Consider the following 24,257-nt stretch of genomic DNA (forward strand, 5'->3'; position numbering starts at 1 on the left):
GACATCTTTCCTGCTTATACCAAGGGGTTTACATGGAACCCAGCCTGGGGCCCCCCAGGGCACTATGTGAAGCGGTCTGGGGTAGGTGGGAAGGCAGGGCTTCAACTAGGTGGCTCCAAGAGGGCTCCTACAGGCTGGGGTCTGGGAGCAGGGGTCCAAGAGCCCACCAACTCTTAGTGGTTGGCTGAGGTCCTTTGCCAGCCTCAGGATACCCACTGCCCAGGACCTCTCTCTATCTGGCAGACCCCTGCCACCAACCCACCCTTGGGCCTTGCAAGTTCTCTATAAAACATCAGCCAAATATGGGCGTGCTCCACGAGGCCTAGATGAAGGCAGCAGGATGAAGCCTACCTGGCCCAGGCATCAGACTGCTGGAGGCAGGATGAGGTGGGAAGCCAAAATAGGTTGGCAGGGGGCTTTAGGGAGCATCTCAGAGTGGATGGACAGGAGAGAGTGGCCTCAAACACCACCCCTTCCTGGTGGGATTGCTAAGGTTCCTGGAGGCAGAGGGAAAGCCTCTGCCCAGGCAGCAGGAATGGGCGCAGGGCTCTGGCCGGCCCAGCCACAGAGGAGGCAGGACAGCCTTGAGGGCTGAGCCTCAGCATCTGCTTCTAATGTAAGTGCCACCGCTCTCATGTCCTCAGCCTGTGATTTCACACAATCAGGGACATGGAATTGGCCTGGAGAAGCCTTGCCATCATGGGGTACTTTCTAAGCGATCGGGCCTGGGTCAGGTGAGTAGGGTGCTAGCTAGTGGGTCACAGCTCAGCAGGACATGAGCCTGAGGCCTGGCTGGGATCTTTTTGACTGCTGCTGCCCTTCCTACCCCTTCCTAAATGCTCAGGACTAGGACAAGGCCACAGGTGGGTGGGAGCCGGGAGCAAGACCCAGGTGGAAGCCTTCCCAGCCCTCTTGCCTCCTGACACTTGAGCAATAATCTGCCAGGGCTGCCTTCCATCTCTTCTCCCTGAGCCCCAGCCCTGGCCCCCTGAGTTCCCTTGTGAACTGCTTCTCAGCCCAGGTGTGCCCACTGGAACCCTTCTCTCGCCTCTGGACCAGGATCGAGCATAAGTAGCTCCTTCTTGCGAAAACAGTTTGCGGGGTGCCTTCTGATGGGGCGGGGCAGGACAATGGCTCAGTCTGCTGGTTGCAGCAGGGTGTGGGAGGAGAGGCAGGGGGCATTCCAGTATTCCCATACGCACTGCCCTGTGGGTGACTAAGGGTGCCCAACGGGCCTCAGCACAGATTCCCACCAGCCATCCTCCCACCCTGGGTTGCAGCTGGGCTCGGGACCTGTGGGGTAGGAGAGCAGCAGGACCAGAGCTGTGCTGGGTCCTGGGACTGGTGGGCACTGCCCCTGCCCCTCTTCTGGTGGTGCCTCTCCTCTCTCTCTCCCAGATTGTGGCCTCACAGCCCCTCTTGGGTGGGACACACACAGGCACAGCATGACTGGGGCTTGGTGTGGTTCACTTCAAATCTTCTTTATTTCAGAACAAGCATGCTTATATGTACAGAAGAGAGAACTATGGAGCCAGCACACACGGTACAAAAAGGAGGGTGCATGCCCCCACCTCACCACTGCCAGGAGGGGTCTCTGCCTCATCTACCCTGGGGCTTCCACTTCCTCTTCAAAGAGCCCTATTCCGGGCTGCCCTGAGCTCCAGAGGACAGCGAGGGAGCCAGGCAGGGCCAGGGATCAGCCTCTTCCCCAGACCCTGATCTATGGGTGACTCATTCTAGGAGGGGATGAGGCCAGGAACTGAGGATGGTGGGATACTGAGTAGTGGCCCATCCATTTCCCTTGGTTCTGGGGTGTTATGCCAGCAAACCCCTCATGCCCTCTCTGGTCTACAGCTAAGGCCCTGTGCAGAGGGCAGGGGCTTGGGCTACAGGCTATTTGGGGGGTGGCGAGGGTTGCCCCGAATGGGGCAGGTTGGTGGCACAGAGGAATTGGGAGGTTTGGTGGGTACAGAGCTGCAGGGGGCTGGGCCCCAGCATCAGCTCTGGGGAGGGCAGAGGACAGAAATGCTGCGGTTGGCCATCAGAGGTGCCCCCAGCACAGTTACACATTGTCAAGCATCACCGTGGGGCTCACATGCCAGATCTGTGTGGGGGTAAGGAGGGAGGGGATCCAGCCTGTCAGGGTGGGGGGATTCCAGGCAGCCTTTTAGCTTTTAACATTAAGGATTTGGGCTGAAAGGCCATGGTGCCAGTTGCGCAATTTGGCAAAACGTGGGCTGTTACGTTCCGTTTCAAACCTTTCCCTGTGGCACAGAGAGAGAGAGAGAGAGAGAGAGAGACAGAGACAGAAGGAGAGAGAGAAGAGAGGAAGAATGAAAGGGGTTAGGGAATGTGTTCACCATTCCCCTGTCTAACAGGTGGGGCAGAGGGCGTGGGAGGGAGGGAATGGGCTTGGAGAAGCTATGCAATCCATGGGGTACATTGTAAGTGGTCAGGCCTGGGTTAGGGCAAGACCCAGAGTCTTGGGGACCAGGATGGAGGGACTGAAGTTCCTGCCTTGAGTGAGCTGGGAGCCATGGAAAAGGAACCTGGCTAATGGCCCTGAGGGCAGACTGAGTAAAGGGGGCCTCCCTGGTCCATGTAGTGAGGGCTAGGCAGGGCTGCTTTGGCTGTGAGCTCTCAGGATTGAACCAAACAGACAGGTGCACCTCGCATGATCTCTGTCCCCTAGCTGGGCATCAAGAAGGAGGAGCGCCTATCCCTCGCGATCAGGCTTGGTGGGCAGACCTGCCCCCTCCCTGTGCTGCCCTGGCCTCGAAAAGCCTTCACTGTCCCCAGAGAGAAGCCTTTGCACACAGCTCCTGCCCACGCCTGCCCATCAGGCCTGAGCACAGCCTGGGCACATGCGTGCACACCCACACATACTCACAAGGTCACTGTCACAGATAGAGCGCCAGGACTTCCGGCCACTTCCCACCAGTGGGGCCTCTTGGGGCTCAACCCACACCTGCTCAGCTGAGGGCACAGTACAGAGCAGGCAAGCAGCAGCCAGAAATGTGGGAATGAATGGAGGAAGAGAACACCTGAGAAAGGCCAGTGCCACAGGCATCAGAATGCAGGCCTTCCAGGCTGGAAGGTCCAGTCACATCCTGCAGACCAGAGGTGTCCACTGGTGGCCAAAGGGCCACATCCAGCCACAAACACAGTATGTTTAACCTGTACAGTGCTTCCAACTCAATTTAAAAATTAATTTCTGAGTCCATACCATGAGATGCTTCTTAGCAATAAAAGGGAATAGATGAACAATTGGAGCACTCAACCACTTGGGTGACCCCTGGGAATTATGCTGATTTAAAAGCGGCCAATCTTAAATGGTCCCATGCTGTGTGATTCCGTTTATATAACATTCTTGAAAAGGACAAAATTATAGAGATGCAGGACAGATCACAGATGAGTGGTTGCCAGAGGTTAAGGAGGTGGGTGGGTGCTGGAGGGGAGTGGGTATGGCTATAAAAAGGCAGGATGGGGCATCCTGGGTGATGGGAAGTTCTGTGTTTTGCCTGTATCAGTGTCAGCATCCTCGTTGTGTTATTGTGCTTTCATTTTGCAAGATGCTACCATTGGGAGATGCTGGGTAAAGGGAACATGGGATCTCTATTATTTCTTATAACTGCACTGAATTTGCAATTATCTCAAAGTAAAAAGTTTAATTAAGAAGTTGGTCGGGTGTGGTGGCTCATGCCTGTAATACCAGAACTTTGGGAGGCCGAGGCAGGCAGATCACAAGGTCAGGAGTTTGAGACTAGCCTGGCCAATATGGTAAAACCCCGTCTCTACTAAAAATACAAAAATTAGCCGGGTGTGATGGCATGCACCTGTAGTCTCAGCTACTCAGGAGGCTGAGGCAGGAGAATCACTTGAACCTGGGAGGTGGAGGTTGCAGTGAGCTGAGATTGCACCACTGCACTCCAGCCTGGGTGATAGAGTGAGACTCTGTCTCAAAAAAAAAAAAAAAAAAAAAAAAGAAAGAAGGAAAGAAAGAAAAGAAAAAGAAAAAAAAGAAGAAAGAAGTTGGCCGGGCACGGTGGTTTACGCCTGTTAATCCCAGGACTTTGGGAGGCCGAGGCTGGTGGATCACTTGAGGTCAGGAGTTCAAGACCAGCCTGGCCAATATGGTGAAACCCTGTCTCTACTAACAATACAGAATTAGCCAGGCATGGTGTCACATGCCTGTAATCCCAGCTACTCAGGAGGCTGAGGCAGGAGAATCGCTTGAGCTTGGGTGGTGGAGGTTGTAGTAAGCCGAGATTGCGCCACTGCCCTCCAGCCTTGGAGACAGAGTGAGAATCCATCTCAAAAAAAAAAAAAAAAAAGTGAATTGCTAGCATATAAAAATCAGGAAGAGCAACTTTAAGTCTTCGAAAGGAAGATGTGGCAGTGCTGGCCTTCTATTTCTGCACAGTAACAGTCATCGGGTCTGGCCCCCACGTCCGCACACTCACAGAGGTCCTCGGTTCTGCACGTGCTTTACCTGGCAGTCTCTCTCTCTCTCTACCCCTTGAATCCTGCATACTGGGTCTCTGTCTAAGACTGTTTGACAAAAGGGACCCACTGCTAACATATAACATATTTGAAAACCACCAGTCTAGTCTGAACTTTCCTTATACTAAGAGGAAGCTGAAGCCCAGAGAAGTCACATGAATGACCTAAAGCCACACAGAAACTCAGGGGCAGAATCACAATCTAAGTGCCGGTGTCTTCTTCCCTTGCCACATACCTGCCTATCTGAGGTTGGGGTGAAGGGGTGGAGATGGCACGAGCAAAGGTGGTGTGGTGGGGCTCCTTGAGTCCTGCTGACAGCACTACAAACAGTCCTGACCATCCCATAGACACTACCCAGGACACAGGCGCACAAGATCAGACACAGGCAGTTAACCTGTAAATCGTCAAGTCCTAGCAAGGCCTGTGGAGGCTGGGTAATAGTCTGTCATCAGTGCTTGGTGACAGGGACAGGGACAGGGACAGCCCTGGAGAGTCTGATCTAGTGAGCATGCTCTACTTGAAGCTGTTTGAAAATCCTCAGCTAGCCAAGGAAAGGAGCCAGGAGAGGAAGGCATGGGAAAGAGGAAAAGAGACAGGAGAGCAAGAGCAAGAAAGAAGACTCCCCAGGGGCTGCTTAGGCAGTGGCACCTGGGGCAACATCCCTGGTGCTTCAGTTTTGGTTTTCAAACTCGCTAGGGTGGCAGAACACCAGGGACTCAAAATCCAAAGAAGAGAGGTAATTTTTTCATTGCTTTCTTACAAGGGGCCCATTGGCGGGGGCACCCATTGGCAGAAGGGCCCTGTGCTGTGCGGCAAGTAAGCGAGGTGGCTGCAGTGGGGGCAAAACTGAGAGACTGCCCAGAGGAGGGAGGGAAGGGGGCGTCTGAGAGGCTGCAGGAGGGAAGAAGCGGAGCCAGTGAGCCCTGGCATTTTGTTGGAAGAAGCTTAATGTTTGCATGATGGAAAAGGGGCATGGAAGGATTTTTACATGATCTGGGATGGAAAGGGCTGTGTGATGCAACCCTCACCTTCAGCTCCTCTAGGGACTCTTCACTAAGATCAGCTTTGTTCCTAATGCTTGGAAGGATGGGGAGATGCAGAGCTCTTTACCCAGGCGGGCATCAGGGAAATGCAGAGGCTGCACTTATAAGGGATCAGGGGGATGTCTGGGTTTCATGCTGGGCTACATCCAGGATGGTTCCCCCAAGCAGTGGGATCCACATGCCTTGCAGATCCAAGCGCTGCCTTGCCCCCACCCCTATCCCTAATGTGGCTGCCCAATGTGGATCTGACCTTTTGGGTGATCAGGGCCCTGGAATGCCTTTCCAAAGTCAGAAGGACTCTGAGATTAGAGGCTCAGCTTGTGGGAAGGAGGCACTATTTCAGCTACCTCCGATGGAAACTGGGGAGCCACAGCATCACCTATACCTACTAAAGTAGCTCCCATGTGGCAGTAGGCAGGAGGCTGATGTTCAAGTCAGCCTGGACAATTTCCTAAGGTGCCTGGGTCCTTCTAGAGTGGGAAGCTAAATTCATAGCTGATGCCTGGGCTGTTCAGGCCTCTCCCACCTCACCCGTAAAGATAGAGTCCCTGGAAATTATACTCTATCTTGGGCTGGCCAGCAGGTTGGCACTGGAGCCTCAGATGGAAGCTACATGCTACCAGACACAGAGATACCATTAGGAGCCAGGACCTGAGAGGAGAAGAGGGCTGTGAGCTGCCCTGGGACTCTGGGGGTGGACCTTGGAGGCAGAGCAGTGATGGAGGTGAAGGGAAAGTTTGCAAGGTCTTCTTCACATGTGGATTCACACCTGACCTCGAGGTCCCAGAGCCCCTGCCTACTCACTCAACATTCCTGCTGACTTTCTCACCACACAGCGCCAGGAAGGAGAAAGCACTTTTGCACGGGTATAAGACTGTGTAGGTGTCACCATGCAAAGGCTTGGCAAACTCAGGCTCTGCTGGAGTGAGACACTTGGAAGCAGTTTACAGTGAAGCCTCCCTGGGGAAACTCAGCCTTCAAGACAGACCCTGAGAATCCCCACTGGGATCTGGGAGGAGAAAGAGAATGTGGCTGCTCTCAGCCAATAAGATGGGTCAGGAGAGTCTAGGGGTGCAGCTTCGAACTTGGGAGTGGGGACAGATAGAAGTGCGGCTCAGGCCCCTGAGGAGCAAGACTCCTGACCGGCCTGGACCAGGATGGGATAAAGCATTTCCCTTCTGCTCAGACGGTGACATGGGTGAGCCTGGGGCCCCAGCCATGACCAGTGATCACAGACACTGCTTTAGGCTTCAATCACAAACAGATTAAAACTGCTACACCCACTGCACCCGCCTCTGGGTCCATGGGATAGTTGTTTGGGATTCAGTGACATGGGTGGCTCTGCCCATGAGGACAACTCTCCAGAAATTAAAGTCAGAAGAAGGGAGAGGAGCCCCCTCCAGACCTAGGCAGAGGCTGGCTGGGTGCCTCAGAGCCTCCACTGCAGGGCCTGAGACCCCAGAGACAGGTGCTAATGGGGTGAGGGAAGCTTCCTGGGACGGTGGGAGGAAGTCAACTGGAGCCACTTCCCAGGCCCTCTTCCCAGATTTCCCTAGGCTGAAACCCTGCTGTAGCTAGGGGAGAGGCTCCGAAGGCTGCCTTTTGCTGAGGCTGAACCAAGCTTTCATGGGGTTAGGCCGCTGGCGGAAGGACTACTCTCCCACCCTTCAATTACCCTCAAGACCAGGCAGAACAAACTTCAAGAGATGTTCCTTGAAGGAGGGAAGGGGAAGGCCAAGGACGAGGCCTGGGGACCCCCTTCAACACTGCCTTTGTGCTCTCCTCACTCAATAATTTTGCAGAGCCTGCAAACATTCCAGGGGACAGAAAAGACAAAAGTTTGCTGCAATGCATTTCCACAGTACTCCTTCCCGTTCTAAAGACATCTGGCTAATGAGGCACAAGCTGAGCGTGACTGCCTTGCATACCAGAGGGAAGCAGAACATTAAGGAACCAGAAGGGAGCCGAGAGGGCGGGGCTCTGGGTCCCTGGGGAGGGAGAAAAGAGGCCCCCTGCTGGCCTCTTGCTGGAAGGAACCCGGGGGATTTTGAAGCCACTTGCTCTGGGGTGTGTGATTTAAAGACTCTTTTATCAAATGTTTGGGAACATCTGCATTGCTCACTGAAGCAGCTACATGGGTGGCTTCTAAGAGGAGGGCAAGACAAGCATGGGAGCAGCACGCAGGGGCAGCAGAGCACAGCAGGAGGGGAGAGCTGAGGGTTCTAGAACTTAAAGTAGCTGGAGCTTAACTTCTGTGCTAAATCAAACATCCCTTCATCGCGGACTCTTTAGATGCCCTGCAGGCACTGAAGGGTTAAGAACTGTTATTGGGACTGCATGCCATCCTTAGCAGGACTGGCACGACCCCACCTTAGACTTGGATGCCTGGCCAAAAAGTGAGAGCAACTTGAGTTGGCAAAAGTGTTGGTTCAAAAATAAAATCCACAAGTCTAAGCTGGCTCGAGTCTTACTCTGCGCGGGTCACATGGCCACTGAGGGTTGGGCCTGCTGGTTAGCAAGTACAGAAAGCTTGGTCCAGGGTGGGAGGGTGCCCTGAGCCCCAGCCCCTTGCACAGAGGCTGCCACAGGATGCACTGGCCCAAGGCAGACAGTGCCAGGAAGAACATGCAGATGACATATTTGCTACCGGAAGTGTCCACACAGTCACAATGAGCCCTGCTCCTCACTGTGGAAGGCCCTAGCGGGTTCCAGTGAGTTCCAGGATGGCATGCCCCCTCATGCTATGAGCACCTGATGGGCCACAATGGTAGGTTGGTGGCTATGGCCTCAGACCTGCAACTGATGGGGAAACCATGCTCTAAGACCCCCAGCTTGGCACAAACCCGTCCTCATGTCCAGGGCTTGTTCTTTTTTTCAGCAGCTATTTTGCTTTGAGCAATTTACAGAACTGGTACCTCAACGTGGGTCTGGACAGGTGAGTCCAGGGGTCAGGCGTTTGTGTCCAGCACAGACCCCTGAGTGCCTGTTTCCCAGTGCCCAGCCTTTGGAATCACAGGGGAACAGGCCCTGAGATGAGTGGGTGGGCAAGGTGGCCAGCCGGGTGTCCTCACAGGGAAAGATGCCCTCATTCTCAACAGCCCAGCAAAGGCCAAAGCAGCCCTGCCCCTGCCCAGGGATGAAGTTGGGAAAGCCCAGAGCCTTTGCTCTTGTAGCCTGGGCCTGGAGGACAGAGACTCGGGTCCAGGTGCCCGCCTCAGTGACCCAGGATGCCGCCTTAAGCTAGTGTCAGCTGGAGCCCTTTGCAGGCCAGGCTTTCCAAATCCATGAACTTGAGAGGTTCCTTCCATAAGTGATGTGACCTGGGGGCTGCCCGGGAAGGGACGGGGCTAGAGGGCAAGGCCACAGAGCCTGAGCCCAGGCACTTACCTTGACCTTCGTAGAGCTTCTTCATCAGGGTCTTGCACTGTGGGTAGAAAGGAGCTGGTCAGGGCACTCACAGGAGACACAGCAACGAAAGTTGCTGGGGCTCTGTGGGCACTGAGTCCCCAGGATTCAGCCAGGCCCAACATGGTGACTACCCCTTTGCCTGTCCACTGTATGCTGGGCAGAGGCCCCAGAGGACATTGGGAAAGGGTCAGGGGGTGGCCTGAGAGGGCCTCATCCCAGCCCTGGGCAGTCATCTCACTCGGAAGTTGCACACCAAGCCTGCTGCTCACTGTTGGAGTTGACATTGGAGCAGAAGGCTGCTGTCACCAGACAGCCTGCCCGAGGGGCCCAGAAGGAGCCCTGCCAGCCGCGGACAAACCATCAAGGCTGGCCCACCTTCAAGGGCAGGTAGCAGGACTCCCTGGCTTCTGCAGTGCTCGACCGACGCCCCCGGTGGCCCCTCAGCATCTCCCTCCTCTGTACCCACCCCGAGAGCCTGCACTCACTGAATTCTGTCCCTGTCATCTGGGCCAGGATGCGGAAGGAGCGAGACTGCAGGTTGGAGGAGCGGCGTGCCCACTCGTCAGCCTCGTCTTCCGGCTTGTTCTGGTTCTTAATCACAGCCTGGTAGACGGGAGAGGCGCTGTCTACGGCAAGGTCCTTAATAGGGAGGCTCCTGCAATGCAGAGAGAGGCCGTGGGCGAGGGCTAGGCTGGAGCCCAGTTCCCACCCTGCTGGGTCCCTGCTCCATGCCCATTGGTGGCCTCTATTGTTCTGTCCCCACCTTGCCTTTACCCATTGCTGTCTGAGAACTTGAGATATGGGCATGACCTGGGTCCTCGGTGCTCAGGTTGGTCACAGTGAAGCAGTGACTCCCCTCCCTCGTGAGAGACAGGAGGCTCAGATCCCTCAGGTCTGCCCTTCCCCAGTGCTAACTCCAAGCCTAGGCCTTGCCCCCACCCCTATCCCTAATGTGGCTGCCCAGTGTGGATCTGACCTTTTGGGTGATCAGGGCCCTGGAATGCCTTTCCAAAGTCAGAAGGACTCTGAGATTAGAGGCTCAGCTTGTGGGATGGAGGCACTATTTCAGCTACCTCCGATGGAAACTGGGGAGCCACAGTTCCCATCAGAGACATCAGCAGAGACATCCCCACCCCCAGATCCCCTTTACAGAGGGAGGAAACAGAACAGGTCTTCTTTGACCTCCCTGAGCAGGCCATGAGTTTGGGGCTGGCTGGGGAGAGGCCATTCGGGGACCCAGAGGCTTCCTCAGGGTCCATCTGCTGCCCTCCTCACACTTTTGGATCCAAACAAGGAGCTGCCAATGCTGTCACTGCCCTGGAAAAGGACTGGGGCCCTGGGCTCAGTGCCAGTAAGCTGACTGTGCTGGGAGCTGGTAAGAAACAAGGCAGCAAGGCACGGCCCTGGCATGGCCTGCAGGGACAGGGGATTTCTGGCCTGGGGAAGTTGGAAGTGGGGCTGCACGGAAGCCACTGGTCCTCTGCCCCAGAGAAGCGCAGCCCTCTGTGGGGGACCACGTGACCTTCGTGTGCCAGAACTCCCAGGGTCTGGCACATGATAGGTGCACAAAACTCTTGGCTGAAGAAACAAATCCTAGATCAGAGCCAGAAGGAACCCTAGAGCCCCTCGGGTCCAGTGCCTCCCAGCCTGAATCAGACTGCAGTGCAGGCCATGTTCAAAAGCCTTACAGCCCACTCGCCCTGGCCAGGGGGCCAGAGGACCAAGCCACCCAGCCCACCTTCTCAGAGGCGTGGGAGGGCTCAGGCGAAGCCCACAACAGTACCAGACTGCTGGCCCAGCCCTCTCCTCTTACAGATGCTAAAGCTGAGGTCCAGAAAGGCCAGCCAACTAGCTCCAGGTTACAGCAGATAGGGGTCCCATTGGGCAAGAACCTAGGTTTCCTGGCTGCTAGCCCTGTGTCCTTTGCATTAGGCTCCCTATAGTCATAGGGCTCAGGAAGGCTACTTCTGCCCAGTAGGAGGCCCTGGACCTATGCCTGGAGAGATGCCCTGTCCAGCACTCTCCTGCCTGCCTCTCCCTTTCCCCCAGAGGGCTGACTGGCTGGAAGAGGAACCTCCCCATTGTCCATGTCTTATACCCTCCCTGCAAGGAGTGCGACAGGGAACTGACCTAGTCTCCCAGGACTGGTCCCTGTGTTTGGCTCAGGGTGGGCTACAAGAGCAGAGGTGGGGAAAGGTGATCGAGCTTGGGTGGAGCTGCCCTGGCTTCCCTGAAGGCCCCACCCTGGCCCAGAGAGCTATAGGTACTGGCAGCCTGTGGTTGGAATCAGCTGGGAAAGACCAGCAGAGGCTTCTGGGGTCCAGCCAGGGAGGAGCCTGCAGCTGCCCAGGGAGCAAAGGAGAGGGTGGGATCTTCCTGTTGCTGGGACAGGCCATTTCTAGTATAGGGAGGAGTCCCAAGGGTTCCTGAGGTCTGGGTGAGATGGGCAATAGGAAGGCACAACCGGGTCTCCCTGGTACTGGCTCCTGACCCACTGGGAGGGGAGGGAAGGAGGGAGTGTGAACTGTGCAGTGGATGAGGGAAGGTGTGGATGCAAGGCCCTTGAGCCTCTCTACGGAGCTTTGCAATCCAGAAAGTGGATGGAAGGTGTTTGCTGCTGTTTTCCTGGAATGTGCCCAGGATGAGCTCCCCTGTGCCTTTCTTGGCTCCAAGGGTTCAAGAAAGCTGCCGGGAGTGAGTCCCTTGGGACTCAGCATTTCTGGCTTCATTTCCCACCACCCCATGCAAAGACCAGGGACTCTTGTTGCTGCTGTGACCAAGACTGGCAGTCAGATGAGGAAACTGCTGTGCCTTTCATGACACCAGGGCTCAGGGAGAATATATGCAGAGAAGATGGAACAGGTCCTGCAGTCCTGGGCCCTTGGCCTGAGTCCACTCTCTGGACCCACTTTCAGCTTGTTCTTCTTGCCACAGAAAACACTCCACAGTCACTGCAGCATCAGGTCACTGCTGCATTTACTTCACTGTGTGCAGTCCCCAATCTGATTCATCTTTCCCCTCCCATGGGTGGTCATGGCAGGCACTGGCTCCTGCAGATACACTTCCCATGCAGATTCTGTGGAGTGGCCTCCAAGAGGTTACCTTGTCACCTTCTAGACCTGAATAATGGCCCAGTGTGGATTCTAACGTCCAGATCTACACTGTCGCAGTGCAGATAGGAAAGGCGGGGGGAGCCACCCCAAAGCATGGCAAGGAGAACACAGGTATGTACCCCAGCCTGGGCCTGCAGCATGAGTGTCATTACTCTGTGATTTCTGTGACCACAGTGACATTATTTGGATAAAGCCCAAGAGACAACTATTTGCCTGGAAAGGCTGCAAGGGATGTCGTTTGGCTGACAGGTGGGTGTGAGGAGGAGCGTGGACAGAGCACGTGGGCTGACCACTGGTCCTCAGACACATCCCACCAAACCCACACACCATCCCACAACCAGACAGACGGATGACGGGACAGACACTGCGGAGTCTACTTACGCCAGCGGTGACGCCCTGCCAAGCAGAGGAAAACCCAGCCGTGAGTGCGCGTCCATCATGGGATAGCAGAGGGGCAGCGCACACAAGAGAGCCGGGTTAGGGTCAGAAATGAGTTATTGGAATGGGGTGGGTGAAGGAGGAAGAAAAAGAGAAAAAACACGGTCAGTGAGGAAGGAACCATGGAAATTAACAGCAGAAACGGGAGCACGTTATGGCCAAGAGAGTTACTCACTGGCACCACGGCATGGTCAGCTCAGCGTGGCTGCATTAAAAGGAAGAGGAGAAGAGGACCCTCTCCAGGCATACCAGGGGAAGAACAGGGAGGGGACGGGAGGGGACAGGAGGGAGATAGGAAAGGTCCTTCAAGAAGCCTCGATTAATCAACAGTGCATCAGTTCCAAAACTGATGGATGCCCTAGTGGTGAGATCAAATGATAGCAGTTTTCCCAACGTGCAGGAAACAGAAAGTTAGTGAAGAGCAGTTCTTCCATTATTTTCCATTGAACTTCCCTTTGGCGATTGCTACTACTTTTAAGAGCACACCAAAGACACACATGACAAAGAAATGTTAACAGGAAATCCCTGTTAGCTCTTGGGCTTAGGCAACCTTGTTTTTCTGGGTACACATGAGCTAATGCTTGTGTTTTTAAACTTGCATGGTCATATTTTCTGCTTTGAATGATGGAATTCAATCAACCTTGCCCAGAATTACGCCAAGAACAGCAGCTCTGAACCTTGGGAGTTTGACTTGAAGCTCTAGGACAGGTGACCTCTGCCCCCTGGTGGCCTAGAGGAAGTACTGCATCTCCAAGAGGGTCCCAGGCTCCTCAGTCCCAGCAGAGTCTAGGGAGCCTACACTGTTCCACCCTTGGGGCTGGGGAGCCTGCCCTTTATAACCTGCATGCATATCACGGCCACAAGGGCTGGGGTCTGGAATGGCCAAGTGAAACTGGGTTCTCTGGGACTTTTTAATCCTTCCATCCCTCTTATTACATCTGTTTTCCTGGCTTTGGAAAAAAACATCGCTGTCATTTCAAGACTTTTTGCCTTGAATTGCTGGGGGATCCTGCAATTCTTATCCTGACCCAGGGATAAGATGTTGCCCAGATTGAGAATCAGCCAACACAGTGGTATTCCCAAGTAGAAAACAGTGAGGAACTGTGTGTATGTGTGTAAGAAACAAACAACAGATAGACAGACAGACACACACACACACACATACAGATGAGAGAGAGAGAAAGAGAGGGAAAGGGAGAGACAGAAAAAGAGAGCAACAAGGAGGAAGACAGAAAGAGACATACAGATAGAGGGAGATACAGAGACATGCAGAGAAAGGGAGACACAGAGAGGGAGACATGGAAACACACAGAGAGAGGTCTGTCTGCATGAATGTTTGCATTGCTAGCATTTTTCATCCACAAATGATTTTCAGCCAACTCTTTCTTTACCAACCCTCGAATTCCCCAACCATAGCTAATGGGTGAACTCCAGGAACCAAGGATGTCTTAAATGCCACTGCCCTGAGGCCGGGCTTCCTGGGGCAAAGAGGAGGGGATTGCTCCCATTAGTGGGACTGATTGCCAGCAGTACTGTGGATAGCTGGTTGCAGACCCCTTCCAAAACCAGAAACCCAGCCAGTGTGTTTGAATCAATTCTCAGCGCTGGAAGAACCTGGCAACGTCCCCCTCCTTAAAGGACAGCTTCGCTGTGAGAGGCCTGGGGGCCTCCAGGATGGTCCTCTTGTTAAGAGGACTGTAGAAGTCTCTTCTTAAGCCAGCCTCCTCAAGGAGCCTGGGAAAATGCAGAGGCTGTGAAAAGCACTTTGAGAAGCCACCATTTTCTGCATTTCTCCACCCTTCTCCTAAAGCTGACCATGGAGAGGGTGTGAAGAGAGGATACCCACGTTCCAGAAGACCCTGCTGAAGGCTGGCTCCCCTCCAAGGGCCATGCCCCCAGGAGGTCCAATGTGAAGGAAGAAAGCTGGTCCCGATGGCGCCCAATGGCCCAGACCCCTCGGGCTCTGGAGGCGCTGAGTGGTGGAGGAGGAGGGAGGCGCTTACCCACTGAAGTCACTGCCCTGGGCCTGGGCCTGCCCAGCGATGGCGTCCATGATGGCATCCTGGGAGTACATGCTGATGGGCGTGTTGTACTGTGCATGGATGATGGTGGCCTTGCCTCCCAGCCCCTTCACCTCGATGGGCTTGTGGGTGGACAGGGCCGAGTCCTTCAGGGCACTGGGGTTGAAGCGTTCCTGGTAGTCGGCGCTGGGGGAGGGGTGGGGGAGTACAGGCAGGGAGGGGGAGGAGAAAAGGGCAACAGGTGGTGGTTACATGGGTGGCCAAGGCAAGGGCTGGGTGCAGTGGGTGTCGAGAGAGATCTCCCAGAGCCGAGGCCCTGAACCCCTATAGGCTGCATAAGTCTCCCATTGGTGGGTGGTCTGGGTCTATTCAGGAAAATCCTTGGTACCCTCCCCCAAAGCCCAGTGCAGAAGGTTTTCTTTTTTCTTTTTTCTTTCTTTCTTTTTTTTTTTTTTTTTTTGGATACAGGGTCTTGCTTTGTTGTTCAGGGTGGAGTGCAGTGGTGTGATCTCCACTCACTGCAGTCTCAACGTCTCAAGTGGGCTCAAGTGATCCTCTCACCTCAGCCTCCTGAGGTAGCTAGGATCGCAAGCATATGCCACTATTTTTGTTTTTTTTGTAAAGACAGAGTCTCACGATGTTGCCCAGGTTGGTCTTGAACTCCTGGCCTCAAGTGGATCCTTCTGCCTTGGCCTCTCACAGTGTTGGGATTACAGGCATGAGCCACCACTCCTGGCCATAGAAGGGTTTCCTTGCCCATCTTGGCATTCCCAGATCCCCTGCAGGGCCTGGCTGAGCCTGAGCTCACTCCCAGGGTCTGCAGGGGCTGCCAGGCACAGAGAGATCTCCCACCACACACAGCAGGGGAAGCAGGGCGTGGGGCTGGGGATAGGGGTTGGGAGCAGCAGCCCAAGCTGAGTCCAGAACGCCCCAAAGGCGAAAAGCGGCTCCAGTGGCACCCACAGGGATTCTGAGCAAGGTTTCTCCATGAAGGGGCTCTTCCTGCAGGCCACCCTCTTGGTGGCCCAGAGCTCTGCTCTTCCAGACGCTTCAGGGAATGTGCTTCTTCCTCAGAGCAGGGCTCCGGCTGCCCAGGCCCCCTCAAGTCCAGTTTGCTGAGTGGCTGGCCATCCTCTACCCACAGGAGGCTCTTCCCTCCAATGGATAGGTGTGCTCCCCGGGCAGAAAAGATCCAGTGCAGCCCTTCCGAGGGGTCGCCAGGACAGAAAGGTCTTCAGGCTCACACAGGCCCAGCAGCAGCACAGCCTGTGCACCCTTCCCCCAACCACCGTCACCAACCCCAGGCGCATCTTAAGCAGCTGCTGCAGCAGGAAATTGGGAATGAAATTAGAACCATCGAATGGAGCCCCCACTCCCACCCCCAAATGCTTCTACTCCAGCTTCACACACATGCAGGCTCACCCAGGGGCACAAGTGCACCCCACTCATCCATATGCACACACATGTACACATGCCAGCAGGCACACCCTATCCACGTCAGATACACGCAGACACATGCTGGGGCTGGCACGCAAGCGCACACACATGCTGTCCTTTGATACTAACTTGGCTGGAGAGTTGGCTACCACCTGAGGAGGAAAAGGGCAAAGAAGACAGGGTGGTCAGAGGGAGGATCCACCAGGGGGAGTTTGAGCGCCGGGGCCATCATCAGCCTGGTCATTGTGGAGGCAGAAGCAGCCCAAACCACACTGGGTGAGGAGAGCAAGGAGCGAGGAGGGAGAGCTGAGAGCTGGGAGTCGCAGTGACTGGGACCCTCGGTTTGGTTCAGAGACTGACACAGCAGTGTTTCCCTCTTGGGCGTTCCCCAGTGCCCTCTGCTTTGCCAAAAGAAGTGTTTTCTTGTCCATCTTCAGGGACACTCGTACCACATACATGAATCCCCCACATACAAACCTGGCTATAGATCCCAGAGAGGAAGCTGCAGGTGGAGACAGGACCAGCTGTGGCTGCTATCGAAAAGCCTGAGGGCCAGGGGCCTCCCTGCCTGTCCGCATCTCTGGACTAAGAGTCTGTTTTGTGGGGGCAGCTCTGGAATTCTGTCCTGAGCAGGCATTGCGGTGGTGAGGGGGCAGGGTGTGCGTGGGGTTACCTATGCCCTCCAAACCCGGACCTCCTCTCCCTCCCAGAAGAGACACAGGCAGCTCTGGCTGCTCCTCTTGGGGTATAGGGGAGTGGGGTGCACAATCCCCAGGGGCCACTCCTAAAGGCCCTTTGGGCCAGCAATGAGGCAGGATGGAGGAGCGAGGAGGCGCAGGGAGAAGTGTGAGCTCAAGGCTTTTTTTTTGAGATGGAGTCTTGCTTTTTCACCCAGGCTGGAGTGCAGTGGCTCGATCTCGGCTCACTGCAAGCTCTGCCTCCCAGGTTCACACCATTCTCCTGCCTCAGCCTCCCAAGTAGCTGGGACTACAGGTGCCCACCACCATGCCTGGCTAATTTTTTTTTTTTTTGTATTTTTAGTAGAGACGGGATTTCACTGTGTTAGCCAGGATGGTCTCGATCTCCTGACCTCGTGATCCACCTGCCTCGGCCTCCCAAAGTGCTGGGATGACAGGCGTGAGCCACCACGCCTGGCCGAGCTCAAGGCTTTCTGAAGGAAAGCGCCCAGCTGAGGCAGCCCAGCTCGGACAGCATAGTGAGAGGCCCTTCCTCTCACTCTGACCTGAGAGTGAGCCTCCCAGAGCATGGTCTCTGTAGGGAAAGCAGTGTCTGTCCTGTGTTTCTTTAAATGCAGATTCCCTGCAGTGGCAGACCCTGTGGCCAGTGTCCCTGTCTGGGGCCTGTGAGGGAGACAGTGTGAAAGGTGGGGGGCTCTGTCATCTCTGCCATCTTCTTGAATCTGCCCAGTGTGGGCTCTAGCTGGGGGAGCCTGGGCCCCAGCCAGCCTGACCCTGGTCATTTGCAGCCAAACCCTGGGGAGCCAGGCTCAAGTCAGTAGTCCCCCATCCCAGGGAGTGGCACAGTGGCCCTGCTCTGCCCCAGGCCTGCCACTGCCTCAGAACTGATAAAATTCCCTCTGTCCTCCCAGGCTTAAAATAGCTGCAAGTGGAGCTATATTAGGAAAGGGCCAGCAAGGAACCCCATTCCTTCTCCATTTTTGGCCAGTGCTGACAGCTGCAGGGTCATTTCTTGCCCTGACCAGCCCAGGGCCCCCTGCAGAGGGCAGTGTTTGCCTGGCAAGGTGGGGGCTGCCTCTGCCCTGCCTTGGCAGCCTGCTCCTTCTTTGGCATTGATTTCTGCGTCCTGCTCAGTTTCTCCCACCCAGGACCTGGGGCTGGGATGGCTGCAGCAGACACATCTGAGAGGAGACAGTGCCCGGGTCTTGGGGAAGATGAGCCAAAGATGCAAGACCTACCCAGGGGCACTTGCACTGAATGGCCTGAGGGACACTGCCCTTCAGTGCCAGCCCCAGAAGGGAGGAGAAGAAGGGGACTGCTGGGATGCCCATGCCTGTCTGCCCTTGCACCACATCTGTTTCTCTCTCCTCCTTCCAAGAGGATACGAGCCGCCAAGGAATTGCACTCCAAGCCGCCCAGAGGAGAGAGCAGCGGAAGGGGCTTCCTTTTGGAGCCAGACAGGACAGAGTTCAAGTCGTGACCCTGCCTCTTCCTAGCACTGTGACTCCGGGCAAATTACCCATCTGTCCCAGCCTGTTTCCTAATTCTAATTCTTGAGATGGTAGTGCCTACCACACCGGTGGGTTGTGCAGACTGAGCAGGTCCTGAGTCTAAGGTGCTTAGCATGGGAGAAGTGTGCCATGGACAAGCACAGGGATTAGCCTTTGCTGACCCTGTTGCTGACCCACTTAGCATAGGTGGTGGCCTCAGCCCAGCAGAGGTTGCCCTAGGTCAGAGGCCAGCGCAGGTCAGAGGCTCCAGCCCTTCCCGCCAGCATTGCCCGGGACAGCAGCATCAGCTTTTACTTTGGATGAATCACCCACTGCACACCCTCCCCTAGCCCACCATCCCTTGGAGGAAATGTCAGACTCTGCTGCTCTGAGCACCAAGTAATAATTTACACATTCATCAGGGTCTGGGCAGCCCCTGCACCAACAGCAGAGTACTTTAGGCACTATGGGAAGCAGAGGTGGGCCTGGCCCCTCACTTCCCTGAGCAGGTAGACAAGTCCCTGTCTCAATGCAAAGTGAAGTCAGGCAGACCTGGGTGTCAGTTCTGTCTGCCACTTACTAGCTGTGTGATCTTGAGCGAATTACTTGCTCTCTCTGAGCATCTATTTTCCAGCTATAAGATGGCGAAAATCATGCCCACCTCTGGAGTTAGAGAGAGAGTTGTGTTAGAGAGAGTTGCTGAGAGATAAGGCATGTGGACTGTTAGCTGGTCCATAGCCAGAGTGCAGGGTCACTATGGGGAGACAATATCATCATTGCAGGTGGGTCTCCTGGGAGTCCCAGGCCACCAGAGGCTGACCTCCCTGCCTGAGGCCAGCCCCTGGAAAGGACCAGAAAGACCTACCAGCCCAACAAAGGCGGGACAAGGAGGCCATATCTGTTCTACTATTCCCTGAGTTTTCTGGCAAAAGTCCTTCGCTGGGGAACCTTGGGGGCATATATGACTCTGTCACCTTGGCTAAGGGAAGCAAACCATGCAGTACCAGAGGTCAGCCTCACTGAGGATTCCAGAAACAGCTGGGGAGCTTGGGAAGCTGAGGGCCACAGGGAGCAGTGATCTGATGGGGCACAGGTACCTTCTGCTGCAAGGGCAAAGGCAAGGGCATGGGCTTGGGCCAGACTGACCGGATTCCTACTGTGACTCTTCTGGGTGGCTCCAGGCAGTGATGATACCAGGTGTCATGCAGTGAGTGGGTGACAGACAAAGCTCAGAGCTTTACAAGTGTTAGGTCCTTTATCCTCCCAATAACCCTGAGACATGGATAGTGTGATTCCTTCACGATTCAGAGGAGGAACTCTGAACCACTAGGCTCTACTGCCTTGACTCAGCCTGCCCTGCCTGGAGAGGGCTACGCTAATTGCACAGGGCGGCAGTAGAAGTTAGGGTGAGAGAACAAGCGTGAAGGGCTTGGAGCTAACACAGGCCCAGTATGGGGACTCTGATCCCTTGGTCCCTTCCACAGTGTCCCAGTCCCATGTGCTTTTAACTGCTGTGCTCCCAGAGTCCCACCAGCTAGACCTTGGGGGTGAGGCTGCTGTTCTCCCGCACAGCCCCTTTCTCCCTGGGGTGCTGCTTCCTCGCCACCCCACCCTGGCCAAGGTCACTCCTGCAAACCCGCTCCCTGCATGCCACTGCCAAAGAGTCTCTCCATATACGACTCAGGGGCTTCCTCCTCCAGGCAGCTTCCCAGACCATTCCTAGTCCCAGAGAACTCGCTTTTCCACCCCTCAGCTCCCCGCTGCTCCTGCCTTCTTCCCCCCAGAGGGCTGGGGACCGGCGCATAGCTCTTGAAGGAAGCAGGCTGTGCTGTGCTGTTCTGGGGGGCGGCTTAGTGAAAAAGTTTTGGAAGTCAGAGTCTCCTGCATTCAGGACTCGCTTGGCCACATGGTAGCTGGACAAACGGACTGTGACTTAACCTTCTCTGAGCCTCAGTTTCCTCCTCTGCAAAATCCGACATGTCACCCCAGCGTGGTTGGTCGTATAAATCACTGGCATGCCTGGCTCATGGCAAACGCCACAGGATCATTGCTGGCCTCATGGACTCGGGGTTGGCTGGATTGGGGCCAGTGCCTCGCTCTGACCACCTGACCAGGTCTCTGCTGAGCACCGAGGACCCAGGTGGCCCAGGCCACCCGTGGAGAGCTGCACGCCCGTTACCTACCCTCCTGGGAGTCCGACACCCGAGGCCTTCCCTCGGAGGCTCATCTGGTACATCTGAGCCATCTCCCTCAGGGTCTCTGCCGAGTACAGGCCAATGGGGTTGTTATATTGCCTCGGCTGGCTCGAGCCCGGCAGGGCTTTCGGGCCGAGTAGGTCCCGGGCCCCGTCCGGGCTGGTCTTGGCCCTCAGTCTGACCCGCGGAGGGCCAGGGTCAGAGGCCTCGGCGAGTGAGGAGAAGGCAGAGGGCGGGGAGAAGGCAGGGCTAAAGGTAGGCCTGAGTTCCGGGGTGCCCGGGGTGCCTGGGCTGGCCCTCGCCTCAGGGCTGGGGCTGGGTGCCACCAGGCTGCCGTTCGTATCCAGAGCGGGGTCCTGGCACAGGGCAGGCCATGCAGGGGAGAGAGAAGAGAGCAGTTAGAGGCCACACGCGTCCCAGCGCTCCTGTGTGGACCTGAAACAGATACGTTAGTGCGAGCCCCACAGCCTGAAGCCCAGAGCACCTGGGTGTAGCACCTGGAGGGGAGGACACTGGCGGAGGAGCAGGCAGGCACATGGCTCCCGGCCTGGCCTGAGGCTGGCATCCAACTGGGCAGAGTGCCAAGCCCCGCACGGAAGCCAAGCCAAGCTTCCTACCCTCAGGGCCCGAGGAAGTGGGTATAGGGGTCAGGGGATGGGCCATTCTGTGTCTGTTCCCCCTGCCGCTGAGAGTGGCTACCCAGTGAGCACAGCCCAGACTCCTGCTCCACTGACCCCACACTGCCAGTGAGATGGGGTCCCTGGGCTGGCTGTGGGCAGGTGGTGGGGAGGTGAGGAGGGAAGCCGAGGAAGTGGGTAGCTGACATTTGGGCCCCTCAGTCCACCTCTGTAAGCATCTCCCAAGCAGTCCTCCACCCACTTTCCCAGTCTGTGACCTACCGCACCCCTGTCAGCCTCTTTTTCTCCCCTCTCCCTATTCCCCTGCCCAATCTGCCCCACTGGACAGGTGGGGTCACTATCAGCTCACACAGAGGGAGAAGTTGAGCAGGGAGCCCTCGGGGGTTGAGCTGCTTAGTGGGGCCTTGGGAAGGGCCCAGGCAGTGGTGAGGTCTGGAGCCAGGGCTTGGCCTCCCTTCTCCCCTGTGCCTGCCTCAAAGGCCATCACCAGCACATGCTAAGGGCTACAGGGCCATGCACTTGGGAGAGGCAGGTGGGGAAGTGGAAACCAGAGGGAGAGATCTGGGTAGGGGAAAGCCTGTAGCCAGCACGCCCCTCCACACCTGGAGGTCCTCCTCAAGCTGGGCCTCAGCCGCAGTCACCCAGTCCCGGCCCCCTTGGCAAATGAGGATCGGAGCCTGGATGCTCGTCCCCTGCCTGGCCGGGAGGGTGACCCCTCTCCTGGGAGCACTGTTGCCCAAGCTAGCTTCTATTGGCCCAGCCGGGAGGCATAGCGGAGGTGACTTGCACCGAGGCAGGCATTCATTCCCACATCCAGTGTTCAAGAGGGGCTTGAAAGTCTCTCCCGAGGGGCTGCCTCACTTCCCCAGGGTCAGCTGCAGCAGTGACAGGGATGGGGCAGGGCTGATCCCACGGCCTCTTCCCAGTTGGGCCAGCCAAAGACCAGGCAGGCTGGCCAGGGCCAGCACTCCAGGAACCAGGGCTGAGTGGACCCCGCCGCCGCAGTCAGCACCTACCTTCTGGTGGGGGATCACTGGCAGAGGGGACTGGAGTGGGGGTGCTGTCGTGGAGATGGGAATGGGACGCTTCGATCTGTAGAAACCAGAAATGAGACCAAGTGAGGAAGTTGCCCCTGGGGCCAGAAGCTCCTGCCTGGGCAGGGCTGGTGAGGAGAGAGAGAGAGACAGGCAGCTGAGTCAGAGGGCTCCAGATACACTGTCCACCCCACGGGCTGGATCTCCCCAAGAAGGCCCTGGGCCCGACAAGGATGGAGAAGTCATGGCCCCTGGGCACTTTGGCCAGCATCCATGGGCCCCTGCTATGTCACTGGGGGATGCCGGGGCAAAGTGGAAGCAGGGAAGACCTGCCTTCCAGGACCAATGGCCCACATATGGGCAGCACCAGGACCACCCTCTCAGCCTTATCTGTAAAGTGAGGCAGTAATGTCTGCCTCTAGGTGCTTGACAGCGACTTGGGCCTGGTTGTTCCTCTGACCCAAGGCTGTCCTTATCTTCCGGCACAGTTCTGTAGCCCAGGGCTAGGCCCACTCAATTGCTGTGGGACTATCCCTCTTTTGGCCCCTGCCCCATGCCCACACCCAAGCCTCCGCCCCCTGCTCTGGAGAGCTCCCACCTACTTCTGCAGGGTGAGGCTCAAGTTGTAGCTGGCAGACTTGATCTTGTTCTGGGCTTCCAGGTGGGTCATGGTGTCTGTGTTGACGCCGTCAATGGCCACCACAAGGTCACCCTGGCTGAGCTGGGACTGGGCTGCCTTGCTGCCTGGTGTGATCTGATTGGATAGCAGAGGTGGGGGGTGAGCATAAGGAAGGTGGTCCTGAGGAAGGGCCAGTTCCTGGGGAAGAGTCACTCGGGAATATTCAGCAGAAGCCGTCATTTTGTTTTTCATTCGCTACGGCCAGTACCAGCTGCTCACCAAGCCTAGTTCCTCTTTCCGGCACATGACTACCACATTGCTTAGAGCTTTGTGTCTGACTGCGGCCTTGGGACTAGCTCTGGCCACTGGAATGAGGGTGGAAGCAATGTATGCCCCTTCCAGGTCTGCCCCTAGCAACCATCCTTGTGGTCCTGCACACTCTCTGCTTGTTGACTGACTGAATGCAGGACATGGTGAGGAGGAGAGATGATTAGGGAACACTGTATTGGACATTGCATGAATGAGAAACATTTGTTGTGCTGAGCCATTAAGGTTTGGAGGCTGCCTGACATGGTGGCTCATGCCTGTAATCCCAACATTTTGGGAGGCTGAGGTAGGAGAATTGCTTGAGGCCAGGAGTTTGAGGCCAGCCCAGGTAACAGCCCAGACCCTGTTTCTACAAAAATAAAAATATTTGGCAGTGTGTGGTGGTGCATGGCTGTAGTTCTAGCTACTCAGGAGGCAGGTGAGAAGGTCACTCCAGCCTAGGAGTTTGAGGTTACAACGAGCTATGGTCGCTCACCACTGAACTCCAGCATGGGTGACAGAGGGAGACCCTGTCTCTTAAAAATTTGCAGGTGGCCGCCAGGCACGGTGGCTCACGCCTGTAATCCCAGCACTTTGGGAGGCCAAAGTGGGTGGATCACAAGGTCAGGAGTTCGAGACCAGCCTGGCCAATATGGTGAAACCCCCGTCCTATTAAAAATACAAAAATTAGCCAGGCGCAGTGGTAGGCGCCTGTAGTCCCAGCTACTTGGGAGGCTGGGGCAGGAGAATCGCTTGAACCCGGGAGGCGGAGCTTGCAGTGAGCCGAGATCGCGCCATCGCACTCCAGCCTGGGTGACTAAGCAAGACTTCATCTCAAAAAAAAAAAAAGAAAAAAGAAAAAAGAAAAATTTGCAGGCAGCCAGGTGTGATGGCTCATGCCTGTAATCCCAGCACTTTGGGAGGCAGAGGCAGGCAGATCACCTGAGGTCAGGAGTTCAAGATCAGCCTGGCTAACATGGTGAAACCCTGTCTACCAAAAATACAAAAGAATTAGCTGGATATGCTGGCGTGTGCCCGTAGTCCCAGCTACTCAGGAGGCTGAGGCAGGAGAATCACTTGAACCCTTGATTGAACCCAGGAGGTAGAGGTTGCAGTGAGCTAAGATCATGCCACTGTACTCCAGCCTGGGTGATAGAACGAGACTCTGTCTTAAAAAAAAAAAAAAAAAAAAAAAAATGCAGGCTATTTGTAACCTTGGTTAGCCTCTTATAACCCCTGTACCCTGTAAAGCTATGGAGCACTTTTCAGAATCCAGGAGAAAAGAGAGATGCAGGAGCTAAGATACAGCAGCAT

The 24,257-nt window shown here is 55.8% G+C and overlaps 1 protein-coding gene across 4 annotated transcripts in view; it reads right to left on the reverse strand.

Annotated features, from left to right (window-relative positions):
* LDB3 (LIM domain binding 3) overlaps positions 1 to 24,257 on the reverse strand; it is a 69,490-nt gene that overhangs the window by 35,580 nt on the left and 9,653 nt on the right. For 2 of the 4 annotated variants that reach the window (XM_073019012.1, XM_073019013.1), the window contains exons 3-7: positions 22,621 to 22,772; positions 22,001 to 22,076; positions 20,335 to 20,702; positions 9,440 to 9,609; positions 8,934 to 8,970 (exon numbers count right to left, since the gene is read on the reverse strand). In XM_073019012.1, coding sequence (XP_072875113.1) covers positions 8,934 to 8,970; positions 9,440 to 9,609; positions 20,335 to 20,702; positions 22,001 to 22,076; positions 22,621 to 22,772 — 803 coding nt within the window. Of the gene's footprint in view, positions 1 to 1,411; positions 2,265 to 8,933; positions 8,971 to 9,439; positions 9,610 to 14,508; positions 14,713 to 16,092; positions 16,116 to 20,334; positions 20,703 to 22,000; positions 22,077 to 22,620; positions 22,773 to 24,257 lie in introns of those variants that run through there. The other 2 variants (XM_073019015.1, XM_073019014.1) reach the window with 2 other exon arrangements.

The sequence above is a fragment of the Chlorocebus sabaeus genome, chromosome 9, assembly GCF_047675955.1.
Source record: "Chlorocebus sabaeus isolate Y175 chromosome 9, mChlSab1.0.hap1, whole genome shotgun sequence".
Classification (NCBI taxonomy): domain Eukaryota; kingdom Metazoa; phylum Chordata; class Mammalia; order Primates; family Cercopithecidae; genus Chlorocebus; species Chlorocebus sabaeus.